The sequence below is a fragment of the Poecilia latipinna genome, unplaced genomic scaffold (genome assembly GCF_001443285.1).
Source record: "Poecilia latipinna isolate Pla-1442-1.1 unplaced genomic scaffold, P_latipinna-1.0 Scaffold26, whole genome shotgun sequence".
NCBI lineage: Eukaryota > Metazoa > Chordata > Actinopteri > Cyprinodontiformes > Poeciliidae > Poecilia > Poecilia latipinna.
The window spans coordinates 613192-633054 of record NW_015112642.1 but is presented as its reverse complement, the minus strand read 5'-3'; the positions used below and the strand labels follow the sequence as shown (position 1 = coordinate 633054).

The following is a 19863-nucleotide window of genomic DNA, read 5'->3' as shown; positions in this document are numbered from 1 at the left end:
CGTACAACTAGTGCAGAGTATTTGCAAACTTGTAGATAAAAATGATGGATGATAAATCATTTTGAATAAATACACCAACAGCTTGCCATAGAACTGAAGCCTGAAAGCTAAAAGTGAATCAAAAGGAGCTTGAGCAACAAAAATAACTGAATCAAGGTTTCTTAGTAAAACAGTATCAATTAGGACAAAAAATACTTTAAAAATTTTCCCTTAAAATGGCAAATTTATTGGTTTTAGTCGACTGAGGCTCCTAAAAGACAGCTGGTGTTGTTTAAAATGAATTGTTCTGTAACCAAAGATGAATTTTCTGGCTTAAAATTGGGAGTAAATAAAGCAAAAGTTATAATAACAGATTTTTTATCACATCCAAATGATGGCAAAATTATATTGTAATAGTTTTTCTACCATATTTGGGGTGAAAATCTGAGTATTTATCAGGTTAATTCAACCATTTTTAAAAATTACTAATCGTTATTTTTATTAAAATAAACTGCAGACACTCAAATTATTTGGTCAAAACTTTAATTCAAGCTGCGTTTATCACATGCACACACCACTCTGCACAGGCAGAAAGGGTGAAAAAGCCTGTAGTACATTTTAATAGAAAGGTAAACCATTTTATCATTATTAAAATCGTTTTTCTCTGAAAAGATCAGCTTTAATTAGCACGCCAATCTTTGTAAATATTACATATTAATCTACAGTTAATACACAGATGCAATTAAAATATTGCATTTAGGTCTGAACTGTACAGCTACTGTATATAATTTGTACAGAAGTCAATGCTTTGCAAACAGGAAATCAAAATTATGCAAGAAAAAAAAACAAAAACAATGTTTTTTGTTGCATTTTTTGTCAATTTGAGTGAAATATTCTCATGTTTAGCTGTAATTTGGTCCAAACCCGGAAGAACTGAACGTAATGCCCTCTACATTTTGACGACGAGGCACTTTTTCCTGGAGAATGAAAGTGAAAACTTGGACCAACCTGACATAAAGCACATCCTGATATGAAGCAATCTACAAGAGAATTATTCGATTTTTACGTTTCAAACTCATTTGAAGCAATAAATATTACCAGGAAAGACTCACATCTCAACACAGTTTTACATTCATTATACGTCTTCTACAGTTTTAATCACATCTTAATATAGCAGCATCTCCTGGGCAGCTAAGAAAATTGTGGAAAATTTGTGCAACGGAGCCAAAGTTGGGGAAATAATCGAGAAGCTACGATAGTTCACAACCGTTCTTAGAAATCAGAAGCATTCGTGTTTCGCCCAAACTCCAGACTCTTCTCTTTCTCTGCTCCAAGGTTCCTTCTTCGAAGTGCAAAAGCAAATTACTTTAATTAGGACGAAAGAAGCTGCAGCCCAACAGTGTAGGGATTCGTTACCGTCTTGCCGTAAACTGCATCAGTTGATTCGTCTGTTTAAATAAAAACAAAACAGTAAATATATCAAACTAGACATTCACAGGAGGAAAAACAACATTTATTTTTTTTTTAAATGAAGATATTTTACCTTCTTCTTTTCTGGAAGTACAGACGGATGAGCCACTGAACCACAAACGGCCAGATAACGGCGAAGGCCAGACTGGTTGGTGAAATGTCGAAAGGCCACCATGATGGATTCTAGGTGAGACACACACACACGTTTATAAAAAATAAAAATAAATAAAGAAACAAAAACAGCAATATGTGATAGAGACGCGTTACCCGATTCCTCTTGTTGCCCGGAGGCGATCCGTAGGAAGGCAGAGTCACTGATCGAGCCTGAAAACACAACAAAGAGGGAGACAAACTATTTTTATTTCACTAGAAATTAAATGGATTCATCAAACTTTCCATCCATCCGTGTTTGGTTCTGATCTGACCAGGTTGGTGGTTAGAGCCTCTACGGTTCTCATCCTCTCCAGAACGCTCTGGATGTCTTCCTGAACCCGGGCCAGCGCCACCACGATCTGCTCATCCAGGCTGCCTCTGGGTGGTACCGGTCCGGCCGGTTCTGGTCCGTCCCCACTGTGGTGCAGCTGGGATCCCGGAGCGAGGGACCTGGAGCCTTGGAAACAGAAAACGGCCATCGTTAGCGACAGATTTATGTAGGTTTTTACCCTTTATTAACGACAGAGTTTCACACCAAACTTTAATTTTGAAAATAAACAAAGTTTGAAAAGTAAATGGAGATGAAGTTCCATCTTGACATTCCATTTTTATACATTTCCATCTATCTTAAGATTTTCCCAAAATGTTTTGAATGGATGGCTGAGCAGACAGATTTATTTCAACCCCCTCCCAGTGTGTTGGTCCCGGTTCTACTGGGCCCACTAAGCTCCATCTAACTCTAACTGTACCTGAATGTCCGTCCTCTTCCCGTCCCCATCGGTCCAGTCTCAGAGACGCCGTCCCTCCCGTCTCCCTCTCTTCCCTTCTGCGCCTCGCAGCCTGCGGCAGATCCTGATCTTCCTCCAGGAAGTGGCTGTCCTCTTCCTCCAGGTCGTCCAGAGAGCGGTTCTGCTCAGAGTTCTGGAGCAAACAGAAACCTTCAGTCAGTACCTCAGGAAGTCTGACCCAGAGTCCGGTTCCAGGGTTTGGACTCGCCTCTTCCTGGCCGAACTGGTCCACAGAGTCGCAGTAGACTTCGCTGTCAGAGTCGCTGGTCACTTGGTTGGTTCTGGTGTCTGGAGCATGGAGGATGGAGATTAAACAGAACCGGGCCACGTGGGTCAGGCCTTCACTGATAAACACAAACTGATCAAATCTATTGATTTATTAATTAATGGATGGATGGATGGATGGATGGATGGATGGATGGATGGATGGATGGATGGATGGATGGATGGATGGATGGATGGATGAATTGATAGTGGGCATTTTGAACCCATCAGATCCAACATGGCGGACGTTTTGAACCCATCAGATCCAACATGGCGGACGTTTTGAACCCATCAGATCCAACATGGCGGACGTTTTGAACCCATCAGATCCAATATGGCGGACGTTTTGAACCCATTAGATCCAACATGGTGGACGTTTTGAACCCATTAGATCCAACATGGCGGACGTTTTGAACCCATCAGATCCAATATGGCGGACGTTTTGAACCCATTAGATCCAATATGGCGGGCGTTTTGAACCCATTAGATCCAACATGGCGGACGTTTGGAACCCATCAGATCCAATATGGCGGACGTTTTGGCTCCACCTACCTGTGTAGTGTCCGTTGGTCAGAGGCTCCCTGTTGGAGGCGTCGTGCTCGTCGTCGGCTCTCTGATGGCTGCCATTGGCCAGGTGGGAGCCGCCGTTGGACAGCTTCCCGTTCTGGAGCGACGCTTTGTGTCTCCTGGTGGAAATCTTCTTCTTGGGTTGAGTGGCTACAGGAATAAAAAACACAATGAGTCACCAGGAAATACTCTTCATCTAAAAAAAAGAAGAAATCTGTGTTACCCTTTCTGATCTCCATTGTGTCTTCTTTCCCCTCCTCCTCTTCATCTTCATCCTCCTCCTCTTCCTCTTCCTGCTCCACTTCTTCATTTTGTCTGAGCCTGGCGGGCCGGGTCTCCAGGGTGCCGTTCATCTCCATGTTTCTGATGATGCTTTTCGCGACACTTTTTGATTCCATCGAGTTCAGCACTGTGCCAAATCCTGAACAGAAAAATGGATTTTATCAAACAACACACAAATCTGAAAATCTCATAGCAGAATCAGTGAATAGGGGCCTCAGGAGGAAAAAAATGCAAAAATATGTATATGTTTAAGCCATAAAATTTTAATAATTTTTTAAAAATCATAACATCTAATCTATTTTTCAACCATTATTATGAAACGTCATAATATCAGTTTTAATGAAATTACAGCTAAGTTCATCAAAATTTTTTATTTTTTTGGGTTTTTTTTTTTTTGCTAAATGACAAAAAAAAAGAGAGAACCCCCCCCCCCACCCTTTTTTTTTCAAAAAATGTTTTGGAAAAAAAAAACAAAAAAAATATAATTTTTTATCCATTGTTTAATAATTATTACATTTGTTTAGCATAAATTCTGATTTTAGTTGGACATGAGTTCTTAAGGTTTTTTCTAGGAATGCTGGACGGTTCCTTTGGTAAATTTGTAAAAATTTGTATATTTTTGTTAAAATCTTGTCAATTCTGCGCTTGCTATGCTAGCTTAATGAGCAAAGCACTAGCTTACATTAGACTGGCAGCCAATCAGGAACATTAGCATGGCAAATAGCATTTCAATAAATTATATTTTGTAATGATGATTAAAAAATTGCAGAGATTTTATGATAAAAAACATTGGCTAAAAATTTCTGAAAAATTTTATTTTAGCATTTTTTTCCATCATGCCATTTAGGGTTTCATAGTAGGAAAAGAGTTGGGAACCTCTGTGCTAATCTACTCTTTAATATGTACAATATATAACAGCATTGCTATCAAACACTAAAAGCATACTAGCTAAAATACCACATATTCTACTCTATATCATCTACGCAGTCGCATACTTGCCTTCCAGTTGCCTAGCAAACTTGGTTAAGCGGGCTGAGCAGACCAGAGGCAAATTGTAAACATTTAAGTTTCGTTTGTCTGTTTTTGACTCCATTAAAAACAGAAAAGAAAAGAAACGCACCTGTGCTCAGGTCCGATATCTGTGTGATTTTTTTCTTCTCGTCAATCAGCTCATAGAACGGTCCGAGGATGCGAAGCAGCTCCTCCACCTCGTCGGTCATCGGCATTCCCTCCAGGATCTGTAGGTTGAACCCAAATTATCGTTTGGTACAAACCAGAAAAAAATAAACTACATGTATTTCAAGATTTAAAGACAAATGTATTTTGGAGCCAAGAAAGCATTTGAAGTTTCTCTTAATGGAGGAAGAGACAAATCTTCAGGATCATCACTAGCCATGTTCCTATCAACTTTTTTAATATGGATTTTGAAGTATCGTATCAGAAAACATAGATGGAAATGATAAAATTCTAAATAACTTCAAAAATACTATGCTCTCTAGGTGGTTTTTGACTTCTACAACAAAAAGGGGCGTTGAAAAAGTTTTGAGGTAGTGAATATTCCCACCTACCAATGGATTTGTGCCTTACTAAAGGCACGAAACCCGTCAAAAATTTCACAGAGGTGGACTCTTAATTATTTCTGAGATGTATTTTCTCAAAAATGAATTTCAGGTGAACTAGGCACACAACAGAGTGCTTTTAAATCCCTCCGTAGGGAGCTGTTTTGCTAGGTCTCTAAATTACACCTGAAACGCTATTTTAAGTTCCTCCTCCTTACTTGACTAATCACTATTTCAATCTTGACTTTCTGAACTCAAACTGAAGCTAGCTGCTAACTAGACAGGTAGATATAAAAATAACTGTTATAAACAGTTTTTAAAACATGATGTATGCCCACTAAGTTTTGCAGTAATATAAATTTGAAAGTTAAGGAAACCAACCAGCTTCATTTGGTCGACGTACGCCGCCATCGCTTCTTCTTCAGACATTTCTCCAAGAGAATTCCACGCATCCCTGTTTCACAAACGTGAACAAGTAAAAAGACAAAATAAATAAATGTCAAAACTCCATGTCGGATTAAATAGCTTTCAAACATCATCAGTTTTGCAAATAATTGTTATTCTATCCAGAGTTAAAGTGAGATTTTTCAAGAGATCCAGAAAGTTTTCTTTTTGCCTTTATATTCACACCGCTCTTAAAAATTCTTCTACATCTTAAAGGTGGATTTTTAAAAAAATGTCAGCAGAAATATTAATTAAAAATAAATACTCTTTGCCAAAGTTGTGCTTGTTTTCTGCTTTTTAAACAGAACAAGTTTGGCTGCCACAAGGTCAGTGTGTTCCCTGCAATCTGTGGGTCAAAGGCTGAGTGACTAACTATGATTTACAACATTCTTAAGCAAAGAGAGAAAACGTCGACTGCAAAAACACAAAATCTTACTTTGTTTTTATCGGTCTAGTTTCTAGTGCAAATGTCTTAGCACAGGATTTTCCAAATTTTTCCATGCAATAGCTGCCACAAAAAGCATGAACCTCTGGAGAAAACATCAACTTTCATTATGTTTGTATTCACTATTCAGTAACTGGTACATTCATTTAGCATAAATCCCACTTCATGCTTCCTGATTTTAGATGGCGATGAGTTTTGTGGAGGAAATGTTTATTAAGATATTATGACTTTATTACCAAATGATACATGTTTTCACCACAATCCCCTCTTTTGATAAGAAAATATGTATTTTTTATATTAAATAACATCAAATTTTGTTTTATTCCCACAGTCTTCTTACTTTCTCTGTCAGTTTGAGGAGCTTCATGAATTTGACTTGCAGGAATGAGCATCAGAAATAATATTGAAATTAATTATTTTAAATGCATTTTATTTATTTTTAAAGCATGACTGAATAATAGATACATTTAAGATTGAAACATTTATAGTATTGAATTTTCCCCCCATTTTCCCTCTAACTTTTGCAGCCCCCACTTTTAAAAACACTGTCTTAATACGTTTAAAATAGGAAAAAACTAACTTACAAGTAACTTTTCAGCAGGTAATAGGAGCTTTTCTAAGTCAATAAATCCTTAATATTGAAGAAAAAGTACTAGTTCACTTATAACACGGGAAAATGTTTTGTTACAAGTAAAATAATCTGCCAAAATTAAGGAGTTTTTATGTTAAAACAAGCTATTTCTCACTGAAAAGTTACTTTTAAGTTAGTTTTATCTTATTTCAAGTGTAGTAAGATATTTGCAATAGAAACTGGAGATAAAAAGTTGGAAAGACTTTGTGTTTTTGCAGTGTCCTGCTTTGTGGGTCAAAGGTCACATTCCAAACGGAGTCCAGAGAGCGCAGCTTGAGAAAACGCACAGAAGAATCTCCAACTACAGTCATGTTTTACATGAAAAGCTCAAATAAAAAAGAGTTTTTATTTTAGTAAAAAACAAGGAGAAATATACAAACCATTTTGCTTTGCCAACCACGTCCCAGAATCCGGGTCGGGGAATATTACATGGCCCGATAGTGGCCTGTTTATAGTAACTGTAGAACTTTAGCATCATGTCGTTTGACGGCTGAAAGGGACCTGAAAATAAAAACAACACCTTTACGTAAACTGTGTTTCTAACTGGTGATAATATGAACAGAGCTGGAGCGGAGGCCGATCTGTGCTGCAGGTCTGCTGCCAAAGTGGATTAGTTAAATCACTCAAGCTGCTGCGGCTCACCTGACACCAGGCTGCAGTTGGCGTCTGATTCAGGAGCAAAGTAAAGGGCTATTCCACCGCTTTTAAGGATGTAATCGATTCAAAATGGAATATGACACAATAAGTAGATTCAGAAAGTGCAAAATCTCCTGTTTTCCAAGCTGTTCCCGCTGATTTTTTTTATTTATTTCTTACCAGGTTGCTTTTCACTACAATAAATCAAAGAATCCTGCAGATCAGAGGCGTCCAAACTCTGACATTTTTAAGTTACGGGACTCGAGAGCAACACATTTATTTATTTTATGGACACACAATATATCGGCACTAAAATCAGTATCGGCTGACATTAACCATTTTTTTAGTATATTGTATCGGTCTGATAAATAAAACTGGGCCGATACTAACAACCGATATTTATTTCCATCTTGTTGCCGTCTGTTTCTGGTGTCCCCCCCCCCCCCCAAAAGGCGTCAAAACAGCAGAAAAACACATTTAATATTGATAAATATTGGTTATCGGCCATAATAACACAACAATGGCATTGTGATCCTAAAATTTAAAATTATACTCACTAAAATAGAAATAAAACTGTATTTATTTTTACAAATATTTTTGAATTCACAATGTTTTTAAATAATTTTTCCTCAGATTAAAACATTTCAAGTTTTCACTGGATGCTCTTAATTAAGTTAAAAAAATAAAATAAAAATCAGATTTGTGGTTTGTAAATAGAAAACTGCAAAGTGTGGCATGCATTTTTATTCAAATCCCTTAAATAAAATCTAGTAGAAATAAGACAAAACTAACTCATGCAAAGCTTTTCAGCAAGAAATGTGAGCTTGTTTCACATCATTAATTCCTAAATGTGAATAAAAGAAGTTCTTGTTCTGATGACAGAGTTTGAATATATGTAGACTGTACTCACATTTTTGTAAAGCGCCTTTAGGTGTTGTAAATTTCTACAATAGAAACAAACTGAATTGGATAAGCTACCATGCGTTGGTATGTAATGTAAAATACATTCACGTTAGTCAATATGTTCGTTCTGGAGCTAATTTTCTGTGAAATTTGAGAAGTAGCCCTTTATTCCTACACTAACTCGAAAGTCAGCTGAACCTGACCAGTTCTGACTTAAAGTCCTTCTGAACTGGTCAAACTGGCAGCGGAAGTCGCTGGTGGTCTTTACTCACCGTTCGGGGGTAAACTCTTGATGACTTTCACCGCGGCTTCGAACCTTTTCTGGGTCAGACGTTTCTGCTCCTCCGCGCTGACACTCTCCACCTCCATGTTGGTGTCGGTCAGTGACAGCTAACAGGGAAACCTGCCTTACAAAAAGCAACAAACACAAAACAAACACAGATCTGTGAGTTAGCAGCCTCTGTTTTGACCGACAGTAAGAGGATTCGACCAGCTGAGTATGTAGGACACAGCAACTCTTCTGCGGCGCAGCGTCAGTTGCGCCACTTCTTGACGCTAAATTCCAAAATGGCGTGAAAACGGTCAAAGTAAAAACTCTAAAAAGACATCACGCACCTTTCAACTTAATGTTTATCCAGCCGTCAGAACGCAACTTGTCCTTAGCCCTGAAGTAGACGCCATAAACTGCAGATAAAGCTAAGCCGGAGCGCATCATGGGAGCTGCAGTTTTCTTCCAACGGTAAGTCCTACAAACACCATAACTCTCAGGTTTCGTCCGAAAACGGGCTCCTAAAAAGGTAGTTTAAAGGTTTCAGTGAGCGGATTTTACGGATATAAAAGTTAATTATTCTATGTACTAAAAAAATGGTTCAGAATTTTTTAAAAGTGTTTTTTTCCCCCGTGTAATTGTCACTTTTGCTAACGCATACTAGCTTGGAACTACACATCCCAGCATGCTCTGTAAGGCATCCCATTTTTTCCCAGCTCGAACCGTGATAGGTGACCTCGAAAGAAAAGTTTGAATTCTCACTCTGTCTGTTTTAGAGAAATTCTAAAAGGTAGTGAAATTTAATAATTTGACGAGCAAAATACTAACACTGATGTAAAAAAGTAATCATACTTTATATGTACATGTTTTATAGACATATAGAAGAGCATGTTTAAACAATGCATATCTTTGAAATATATTGACTTGTCTTTAAATTTCATTTTATTAATGTTTTGTTTTATTCTTTACAACACAGAACTGTGGTTGTGCAAAAAAGAATAATGGTAACTCTTATTTTATTACATAATTATTATTAATAACATATTTATTGTTATTACTATATTATTTTAACAATAATATAGTAATAATAATAATAATAATAGGAATATCAGACTGAACCCAAGGAATTTGCAACTGAGTCTGATTACTGTTTTTAAACAATGTACATTATGTGCATGTGTATTGAAGATTAAGAAAAACATGAATATTTTAATTGTGATTGTATTTTAAGCTTGATTTGTATTTGATTTGGAAAGTTTGTGTAATTCTATTTGTTTAATAAATTAGTAATTGTTTTGCTTCTTTAGTGATATTTAGGGTAGAGTGTCACAAAATCATTGGGAAGGAGAAAACTTTTGTTAATGTTGTCATTTTTATGTATATTTCTGAATAGGCACCTAATTTACACAGCCGTACTGTACTGTGACTGCAGGGGGCGCTCTTTCTTTGTCTCAGTTTCTTTCACTACATACTAAATGCAGAATAAAAACGTATAAAATGCAGAATAAAAACGTAAACGGACTTGATCACAATGAAGAATTTTAGTTTAAAACTTTTTAAAAACAAAACAAATTTTGAATAAACAATTTCTGACAAGAAACTCATGCCAAAGCGATAATGGAACCTGGATGGAACGGTTGGTGGCGTTAATCCACATCTGAGTGACACCTCTTTCTCAACACAGACGATCTTCGAATTGAGTTTACGCCAAATCGGGGCCAGGAATCCCACAATACCAGGCGGAGGAGGAGGGCTTCTTTTTCTTTTTTTCCCGAGTCAGAGCTGTGGGCTGGTGGCTGTTTCAATCAGAGGGAAGGCAGAGAGAGGGAAGGGAGGCTCTGCAGGGAGAGATGTAAGATGGCAGAGCTACAAATGTTGTTGGACGAAGAGATTCCGGCCGGGAAGAGAGCGCTGGTGGAGAGTTACCAAAACCTGACGAGAGTAGCCGACTACTGCGAGAACAATTATGTCCAGGTGAGAAAGTTTATTTTTATTTTCATTTATGTTAGCAGGCCGACACTTTTATCCCGTTCTCTCCGCGGTTTGAGAGGTTGTTGGGACAGGAAATGCGGATACAGAAACTACTCCCGGGAGCAAATTCAGCTCGAAAAGCTTCAAGTTTTAATAAAAATTCTAAAGATGGTGCATTTATGACCGTCGGACGTTTTAGTTTTTGTGATTTTGATCAAGTGTTCTCCGTTTAAACACGGGGTGTGTCTACTTTTTTTTTTTAAGTCATTGAACTGGGTTGGTTTAAAACTGCTCCCACTCTCACCACTGATGATAACGAGCCCCATTTTATTTTACATCAAACGCTACTCTTGTTTTCAAATATATATATTCACAGGACATGTTGAAAGGATATTATAGTTTTTTTGTCTGGTAGTTGTGGTTATATTTATTTTAGTTGTCAGCAAAATTATGAGCCTGCCAGTCAGCTCTTTGTAGGGTCGTTAAACACACCATTTAATACCACAAAAACAGTTAAAGTCTCCACAGGGAGCTCATTACAGTAGTGGTATGGTAATGTCTACAATATTAGACCTGTAAGCACCATGTTTGAGTGTGGCTTTTTACTGTTGCTGCATTATTTTAATGTGTACTTAAAGCTACTGGTCAGACTTTTCTGTAAAATCAGTCAAACCTGCTTTATTACATATGCAACAATATGTCAAAGCTGTTTTTTCAAATTGTTTTATTGGAAATGGTTCTTTAATCAAAAATATCCCAATAAACAAGATTCCACTAGCAAATGATGGTGGTGACATCACAGAAGGCAATTAATGACTTTATTTCAAAATGTTTGTTTTCTAGATTTTTTTTGTGTTGCTCTTTATAATTTTCTTTTCATAAATTTGCTGCTTCAGATATTTTACTTGAACTCTGTATAGGCATTTACAGTACAAAGTAAAGGCTCCTCCCCCACCTGTTGCTGTTCACTCCTCGTTCATAGGAAGGAATAATTAGGTTGAAACACCATTAATTGTACAATTTTCCACTTGTTTAACTCTGATTGTTGAACTGCAAAGTTTTCATATGGTTAAAAAAATATATTTAATAATATAAAGTATTATTAAATGCAGCATATCTAAGACGTTCCACAATTTTTGGTTTGTAAACACTTCAGCTAACTTTGATGCAGTCTTTAAGTAGAATAATATCTCCTTAATCTGCAGAGAAGGAGATAAGTTGTTTAGGTAAATTAATCTGCATTTTCACTCTATGCATTATCACTAGTGGAAAATCATGTACCTATATAAGGAAATCCAATTAGGAAATAACATTTACTTATTTTAAGGATGCAAAATATGTACAGCAACAAATCAGATGGAAAAATAATGTGTTTTATCTCTGTTTTTGTCACTTTTGGTCTAAATCTCAACATCAGTGACTGCCGAGATCTTTTTGTTATTTTGCTTCATCTCCCTGTTGTGATGTCATTGAACCAAATATATACAAGGAAGTTTTTTAAATGTGCCATTTAAAAACAGATTTTCTGAAATCCTGCAATGGAATCATATTTTATTGTGCTGTTGTGAATGTTTTAGTGGAAAAATAATAACAATTTGAACTTGGATTTTTGAAAGGTTGTTAAATGGTTCTATTATGTGTTAAAGTTTTGACTTTATTGTTATTATTATTATAAAATTAATTTAATTTTGTTTAGCCTGTTGATAAATTTGATTTACTTAATTGTCTTTTTTAAATCTGTATTTTTATTATATTTATTTGGCTTTAAACTCAAGCTACTACTGGTGAATGGGTAGTAAATTAAGGTAAATAAAAACTCTTCTGTATGGGAAGAGAAATTGCTGCCCAGATTGGAAAATGTATGCATTAATTTATCTTTGATTTTAATTTTAAGGCAAATTCTGGAGCAAACCTGAGCCATAATGTTGTGTTTTCAATGCTGATTCAGTGGATTTCTTCATAATCTACTCAAACATTCAGCCAGTTGTGTCTTGGTGCTGTATTGGTACTTTCTTTCCAAACAGGAACCCAACATATCAGCTACAGAGGGTGTGTCCATTCCAGTGGTACTCCCCAAGGACTCCCTGTAATTTAGTTTCCTTCCTCATCCTGGGATTGTGTGTTTTTCTTTCTTTTTGTCGTTCTCTTTTTTATTTTTTTTGCACATGGTGCCCCATCCATTCCTTACCGGACAACAACCAAAACAGTTTCGTTTTCTCATGAGCCCAATGTGGGAGATTTCCTTATTGTAGAATCACCTCATCTGACTGAAACATGAAACCAAGACGTTGCAATCTGAATTTCCCACAAGTATGACACAACTCTGGGATAACTGGGTCTGTTTTGTCTCTTTGTTGGGAGTGTTAGTAACTGTCATGCTTAATGTTTAACAGGAAATGTTATCTTGTACTTTGTGCTGCTCAAATAATCTGTTGATTTCCCACATGTAGTGTTAACAATTTCTTTCCTGACTGCGTTACTTAAAATTTAATGTTTTTAAATTACTTATCAGATCTGCACAAACCTGAAAGGCTTTTGTAGTTCTTCTTTGCATGTTTAATTGTTAAAAAGAGTGAAAAAGTGAAGTCTCATGTTCAAGAGAGATCTGCTTTTAGTAAACATACAAAATTACAATGTGTAAAACAAAGTAAGTCATACAAGTCAATCTAATAATCTTGACAAGATGGAATAAAATAAATGAGAGCACCGATAAAACATTTAGAGCAGGAATAGCCATGTAATTATGCTTTCCTTTGACCTTGGAACGTGTTTAAAAGCTTTTAGTTAAGTTAAACTGCACAGTTTTAGGTATGTATTCCAAGTATATGGAGCATTGTTGCAGAAAATGTTTTTGTCTCCAAGTTTTGCACGACTGTTTACGTAGAATACACAAGTGCAATATTACAGTAGGTTCATCTTGCACATCAAAATTGTTGAAAGAAAAAAAAATCTCTAAATTGAGCACACCTAATCAGAACACGGGGGAAATATCAAGTAATTGTTTTAGCCCTCCGTAGTCCGCGTGAACATTTTACCCTGCGCTTTTACGTTTTGTTTTGTTTTTCTTCGTGACCGGAAATCTCTATAGCTTCCCCGTTGTCCGACGTGAACTCCCCTGCTCTCTTCCCTCGTCAGCGGAAGGGTTAAGTATTTCATTAGGGATATACAGCTGTCCACAGATGTGTAAAAAGCCTTTACCCTTGTGCGTTCGAGGACTGAGGCAAATGATACAAGTGATACGGGTGTGGGGTCGATTCGACCCCATTTGTAAACACAAGGGTTAAAATAAAAAGAGCTTCTTTTTTTTAGCAGCATAGCGGACTTCCGGTTTTACCGACAGCGGCGGTTGTGGACCACCACCACTTCGAATACTTGAGACCTACTCTAAAAACGCTTATAACCACATTTTTAATAGTTCAAACACAAAACATACCTTAATATGCACATTTGAAGCCGTCTTTTAGCTCTACTGCAGAAGCTAGCATTAACGGTCATCTTTATCTCTGCTCTTCGGGGATCAGCCAATCAGCGCCAAGAAAAAATGAGTGCCTCTCCTGGATTGGTTGCTTTGCCTACACCAACCAAAAGCGTGTCAATTCCGATTTTAGTTTACCAGACAATTTTTTTTTAAAAAGTCGAAGAAACCTGTGATTTTTCGAAAATAAAGACATATAAAAAGACAAGAAAAGCCTTTTTTTAAGCACATTTATTAAGTGGAACAAAATATAATTAGTTCCTTTTACAAAATAATTTCATTCATTAGATTGAAATTCAGATTTTTGGAAGTTGTGATGGGGGATCTGTGATGCTGTGGGCTTTTTTTTCTTTCATGGAATGATGAACTCTTTGACATAATTGGACATTTGAAAAAAAAAAAGTCTGGTAGTTTGTGGTAGAAGCTTTTCAAATAGTGATCCAAAAGTTATGTTTAAAAGGTTCAGTGGACATAAATTCTCCTCCATTCCTTTAGAAAACCTGTGGGGTGAGTGATTTTTGTTTAAACAGAAAACAAAACACTGCCGATGTTTAAAGGCCAGTGTGGTGAGGTTTGATTGCTCTGACAGCAACAAGGGGAAGTAAGAAATCATAAAATGCTATGAAGCTGTCGTCATAAACCTGTACATCTCTGTAAATAATCAACTTGTTTTGTAATAGTTTATTTTAGAATTGGCACAGAGAGTCAGAGGCTGTTTTTTCTTTTTTTATCTTTTTTTTTTTTTTGATTCTGTAAAAGTCACCACTTTGATGCGGCTACGGTTTTGGTCCATTAATAGAAACCCTGATCTCCCCTGAGAGCCCCAGTCAGAGCTGAAAAATGTGCCAGAAAATCTTTGTAGCTAAGTGCAGAACAGCAGGGTGGGGGATCGTGTTGCCGCTAATGTAAAATTAGCTCCAACTTTTCCTGCAAAAACACCTCGATCTGAGCGTTGACGCTCAAAGAGAAGCAGGATTTGAAGCGTTTTGTGTGTCAGAATGAGCCCTCTCTCTTCTGACTCTACACTCTGCAGATCTACATGTCTCGTCTCGTTCAGCACTCCTCCCTCCTGCGTTCCCATCCCTTCTTCTCTCGCTCTGCGTTCCTGTCACGGACGCTGTGCTTGAGCTGCAGCATTCAGGAAGCTTTCACACCTGACAGTCCGGTAGATTTGGTTCGATTGGAGACCAAAATGTGCCAAACGATATAAGCCATTGAAAAAAACCTATTCAAACTCTTGCCCACGGTGACTGCGGATCCTTAAAAAGTCTGAAATTTATGCATCAAAGATTAAGGCTGTAAAATGTCTTAAATTCATTAAAAATGAAATTAACATGGGCTTTAAATGGTTAATCATAGGTCTTAAATTTAATCTTGGCAAGGCTATTTGATCATATATTTTTTTCTGTCTCGCAGGTATTATACCTTTATTCTTGTACAACTTTGTTCTCAAAATATTGACTTCATTATCCTGTTATTACGACTGTATTCTCATTATGTCGACTTATTCTCTTAATGTTATGACTTTATTCTCATACAGCTTCTTCTAATACTATGTCTTTACTATACTAATACGAATTTAGTCTCAAAATATTGTGACTTTATTCTCATATTATTATGACTCATATTCTTGTACATCTTCTTGTAACATAATGACTTTATTCTCATAATATTTTGACTTTATTCTTGTATTTTTATGACTTTTCTTGTCATTTTATTGTTATATATATATATATATATATATTTTTTTTTTTTTTTTTTTTTTTGGCGCCAATAGTCCTTCATACTGTCAGGCAACAGGTTGAGTCATAAGCAGACATACCCTTGCTAGCATTCCAGCTAGCTTTATTTGCATCTATAATGAGTAAATTCAAATTCATCGCCAGTTGGCTGGACGTATTATGTTTCTATGGAAATATAAGTCTTAAATCCCATTCATAATTGTCTTAAAAAGTGTTAAAAATCAGTTGTGGGATTTCTCGTTTGTCTTTGGTGAAAAACAAAGCCATTTCTCTCACTAGCGCTAGGCTCTTGCGTATTTTTGGGTTATATTTACCCAGAATGCCCTGTGTTTTAGTCCGCTTCCTGTGTTTGGAGCGATCTCTGGTCTGATTGGCATCTACACTTGCAGAGTTCACTTTTTAGACCAGAGTTTGGATGTTTGGATCGATTACGCATTCACATCTCCCCAAATTAACCAAACTTTCTAGATAAACTGACTGGAGTTTGATTAAAAGGGACTAATTGGTGTGAACACCAACTTTCTCCACTGACTATGGGTTTCAGACTGCATGTGGTAGACATATGACACACTGACTGGTCAGAGTGATGTTTCCTGTTTGGTTCTTTGGAAATGCCTTCTGTCTTTGTCAGGAAGTGGGTTAATAATAGAGACAGACACCGAGCCACCCGCTTTAAGACTCTTGTACATGGATTTTCTGATCAGGGTTTTATTATAAATAGTTTCCTGTTTGTGTCAGACGTGGGTGTGTGTGTCATGTTTTTGGAGAGTGTGTGGTTTAACCTCTGTGACAAAGACGAACAGACTGCATGCAAAGTGGCCACCTGGCTGCATTGGTAGGACAAACCGAGGACTTGTGCTCATAGTCAAAACAATTTTACTGTGAAACTATTTTGACGCCATGTTTCTACCTCTTGCCATCTTTCCCTCTTTTTGTCCCCCCTTCTTTACATTCTTGTGCTTCAGTCCTTTTCTTTCTTTCCTTCAATACTTTCTTATTTTACACCTTGGCTGTTTTTTTGTTGTTTTTTTCAATTTCCAGCTCCAAATCTCAGCAGTTTGTCTGATGTGGTTTTAGTGTTTTGCAGGCGGTAGATGGAAAAGTAGGAATGGGGAAATGGAAGTGTGATGTGGTAACCAGAAGGTCATAAGTCTGACTTTGCTGAAGCAGCAAACTGCTCATGAGGTTTCTGTTTTTACACATTATGTCATTGGTGAAGATCTTATTTTTTCAAAAGAATCATTTTTACTTGCAGATGTTTGTTCTTGTTTGGGATTGTCTAGTTTTTCTGATTTACACAAGTTGACAATTGGACAAAAGTGCTCAAATAACCACTAATATTTGGTTAATGTCCATCTCTAGTTATAGAGACTCTGCTATCATTGTGGCTGGTGTGGTAAAGTTCACGAAAGTGCTTGGTTTCCTGGCACTGACATCACTTTCAGTCCAGACATTTTCAATACGACCATCCCTGAAGCTTGATGTTTGCCTGCTTTACCAAAACAAACCGATTTTGGTGCTCATTTGGGATAACTGCTCTAAAATCCTACTATCACCATGTGTTATAGTTTTTACTGTATGTCTGAAATCCTCATTTTGACTTTTCTAAAGTTACAGTGGAAGTCCACCTATTAGCGGTTCAGTTTCTGTGATTTTTCTGTGAAATGTATCTCGCAGTTATTCGTAGAACTTTAACATATTTTTGGAGTGGCGAAACCTGAAACTGCTGCTGCGCAAGTTACTCAGCAGGTTGTTGCTAGGTAACCAAAGAATGAGAGTTGCTTGGTAACCAGTGAGTGAGGGAGTTAGTTGATGCCACCAATTTTGCTTAGCTAGCTGCGAGAGGTTGAGCAGCTAGTCCATCCTCTACCTAAAACTCCCAGAATGCTGTGCGGTTTTAGATTGGAGTTAAGTGAAATGATTGAATATTCAATCAAATAAAATATCTATTGATATTGATGTGTCGATTGTGATATACGTTGTTGTTAATTTATTGTCCAGTCCTGATATTGGATCCAAAATCAAACATACTTTCTTGATCCCAAAGGAAACATAAGTGATAACAGCAAAGCAACCGTTGTTTAGGACGGTGGTTTCCTAGCTACAGGCTAATTTACAAACCCAGTCCTTGGTTGGAAATTTCAAAAAGACAGCAAAATTGTTTCAAAATGCTGGACGGATTTATCGGCTGCCGATGATGCAGGCTATACCTGTTTGATTCTGGTTTCCCAGTGTAATTAATGCAAGTTTTTTACTTGTCTGAGTGTGATAAATGTGTATTTCTTTAGTTTTTCTGCTCATCTTATTTGCCATTAGCTTTTTTCATCCCTCCTCCGTCTCTTTCTGCAATGTGGGCTGTTTTTATTGTGCCCTGCGGCTCTCTGCTGACCATTCAGACCCATCCATCCTTTCAGCCGACCAGAGTTGGTTTGGTCCAAGCTGAATCGTGGAACTAAGTTGTGACCTAAATGGTTCAGTGGTAATCAGCAGAGAGAAAATCCTTAATAAAATGCACAACTCTATGTTTAATGGCTGTTTTCTTTTTTGTTGAACCAATTACTGAGTCATTTGGTTGGGGTTAATGAGCTTGCTCCATGTCCAAACGTCCCCTTTGTGTCCTTGTTGACACATTTTTAATGGCTTCAGGTTGAGCTGGACCTTATGGCCTTTCACCGAGCCACCATCTGCCTTGGAGAGGCGACTCCGAGAACAGACTCCTGAGTTGGCGTGTCACATTCAGGACAAGGTTGAACTGAAGTCGTTTTATCTTCAGAGTAACTTTTCTCTACCTCACCCCTCAGGCAGATTGTGTGGGTGTCCACATTCCCACAGTGTGAGGTAGGGATGATGTGTGGCTTTTATTTCCGCCTCTGTGCTTCAGGCAGCGTTGGTCCAGGGACAGCTCTGGTCTGCTTAAATGTTCAGGGAAAAGCACACAAAGTAAACCTAAAGCAAATAAATGATAGTTATAAATCCTAAAAAAAAAAAAGGAAACAGGAAAGTGGGTCAGGTTCATCAAGAAATGAAGTAATAGAGAAATTATGTTAAAATAAAATAGATACAGTAGATGTAAAATAAAATTAGATGCACTTAAATCTTTGCGGTCATGGCCTACTTGAAAATAAATTTTTAAAGCAAAATAGTTATACTGTTATAATCTGATGATAATGGCTGCCATAATTAACATGCTTCCCATTTTACAACACAATTTTGAATAAATTTGAAAAAATATCCAAATTTCTGACCCTAGTCAGGGGATACATAAATTTCAAAATCTGAGTTACACCACAAACAGATTCCTTCTCTTGATCAAATTGTTTAGAAAATATTATATTAATGAGTTTATAAAAATATATAAGCATTTTTTTATTGTCTGAAAAAAATGATATAAAATTTTTTATGTATTATTATTTATATGGTTGTTTTATTCAAAATAAGTATGACTAAGCAAGGTGGTGAATGACGTCAACTAACTTCACTCTAGACAATATGGCTGAAAAACTTATCACGCCGTAAGTGTTTCATATCAGTTGATAACGATAATTATTGATTTGCTTCATGTTTTAAGTATCTAAGATGCTTAAAACATAACCACGGCATTATTGTTTATTTTAAAGCAGTTATGAGGCACAATGGTGGAAGCTTAAACTGCTGCTGCGCCACTTACTCAACAGGTTGTTGCTAGGTAACCAAAGAAGGAGAGAGTTGCTAGGTAACCAAAGAAGGAGAGAGTTGCTAGGAAACCAAAGAATGAGAGAGTTGAGAGTCTTTTCTCTGCCTACATCGCCCAAAATGCTGTACGATTCTGGATCAGAGTTCAGTGAATTTTCGATATATTGAATATTCTATCAGACATATTATCTGTTGATATTGATCACATGTCTATTACAATTTGCATTGTTATTGATTTATTGTCCAGACGTTCTCTGGTAGGTCACCCTTCAGTTTTCTGGAGGTAGATGATCACTAACTGGCTTGTCCAACACTTAGCCACCTCCTAAACACGTCTGTCTTGTAATCTCATTACATGGCTTCCCTCACAGCCTGGCGGACGGGGAATATTTGACATCCATGTCGATAAAGCGGCTCTCTGCTCACTTACCCCCCAACCACCCATCCTTTCAGTCGGGATCGATGGCTCACGTGGGGCTCCGCGACCTTTTAGCCTTACATCTCTTCTGACTCTTCTTCTGTCCGTAATCTCAGCAGATCTCTGCAGAAGGATTCCTCAGCAGCGCTGGGAAGTTTTTATTTGAACAACATGTTGCAGAATTCCAGACATTCCT

General features: G+C 37.1%; 2 protein-coding genes across 18 annotated transcripts in view; one reads left to right on the top strand and one right to left on the bottom strand.

The window, feature by feature from the left end:
- Positions 1-505: 505 nt before the first annotated feature.
- Positions 506-13892, bottom strand: acbd5a (acyl-CoA binding domain containing 5a). 5 transcript variants are annotated; one of them, XM_015038613.1, is made up of 14 exons: positions 13794-13892; positions 8394-8524; positions 6963-7083; positions 5444-5516; positions 4624-4741; positions 4503-4535; positions 3445-3642; positions 3207-3371; positions 2599-2678; positions 2352-2523; positions 1875-2059; positions 1717-1773; positions 1523-1632; positions 506-1427 (listed from the first exon to the last, which is right to left on the bottom strand). In XM_015038613.1, exons 2-14 carry the CDS (start codon positions 8488-8490, stop codon positions 1415-1417), a joined length of 1422 nt encoding a protein of 473 aa, XP_014894099.1. In that variant the 5' UTR covers positions 8491-8524; positions 13794-13892; the 3' UTR covers positions 506-1414. The 5 variants fall into 5 exon arrangements, with proteins under 5 accessions (XP_014894099.1, XP_014894112.1, XP_014894089.1 ...); XM_015038626.1 differs by having other exon boundaries at positions 8394-8527; positions 13794-13887; XM_015038603.1 differs by lacking the exon at positions 13794-13892 and adding an exon at positions 8737-8829.
- Positions 8774-19863, top strand: part of abi1a (abl-interactor 1a) — a 49244-nt gene continuing 38154 nt past the window's right edge. For all 13 annotated transcript variants that reach the window (XM_015038592.1, XM_015038565.1, XM_015038548.1 and 10 more), the window contains exons 1-2: positions 8774-8860; positions 10074-10363. In XM_015038592.1, the coding sequence (XP_014894078.1) occupies positions 10247-10363 (117 nt within the window). In that variant the 5' untranslated portion in view covers positions 8774-8860; positions 10074-10246. The remainder of the gene's footprint in view (positions 8861-10073; positions 10364-19863) is intronic.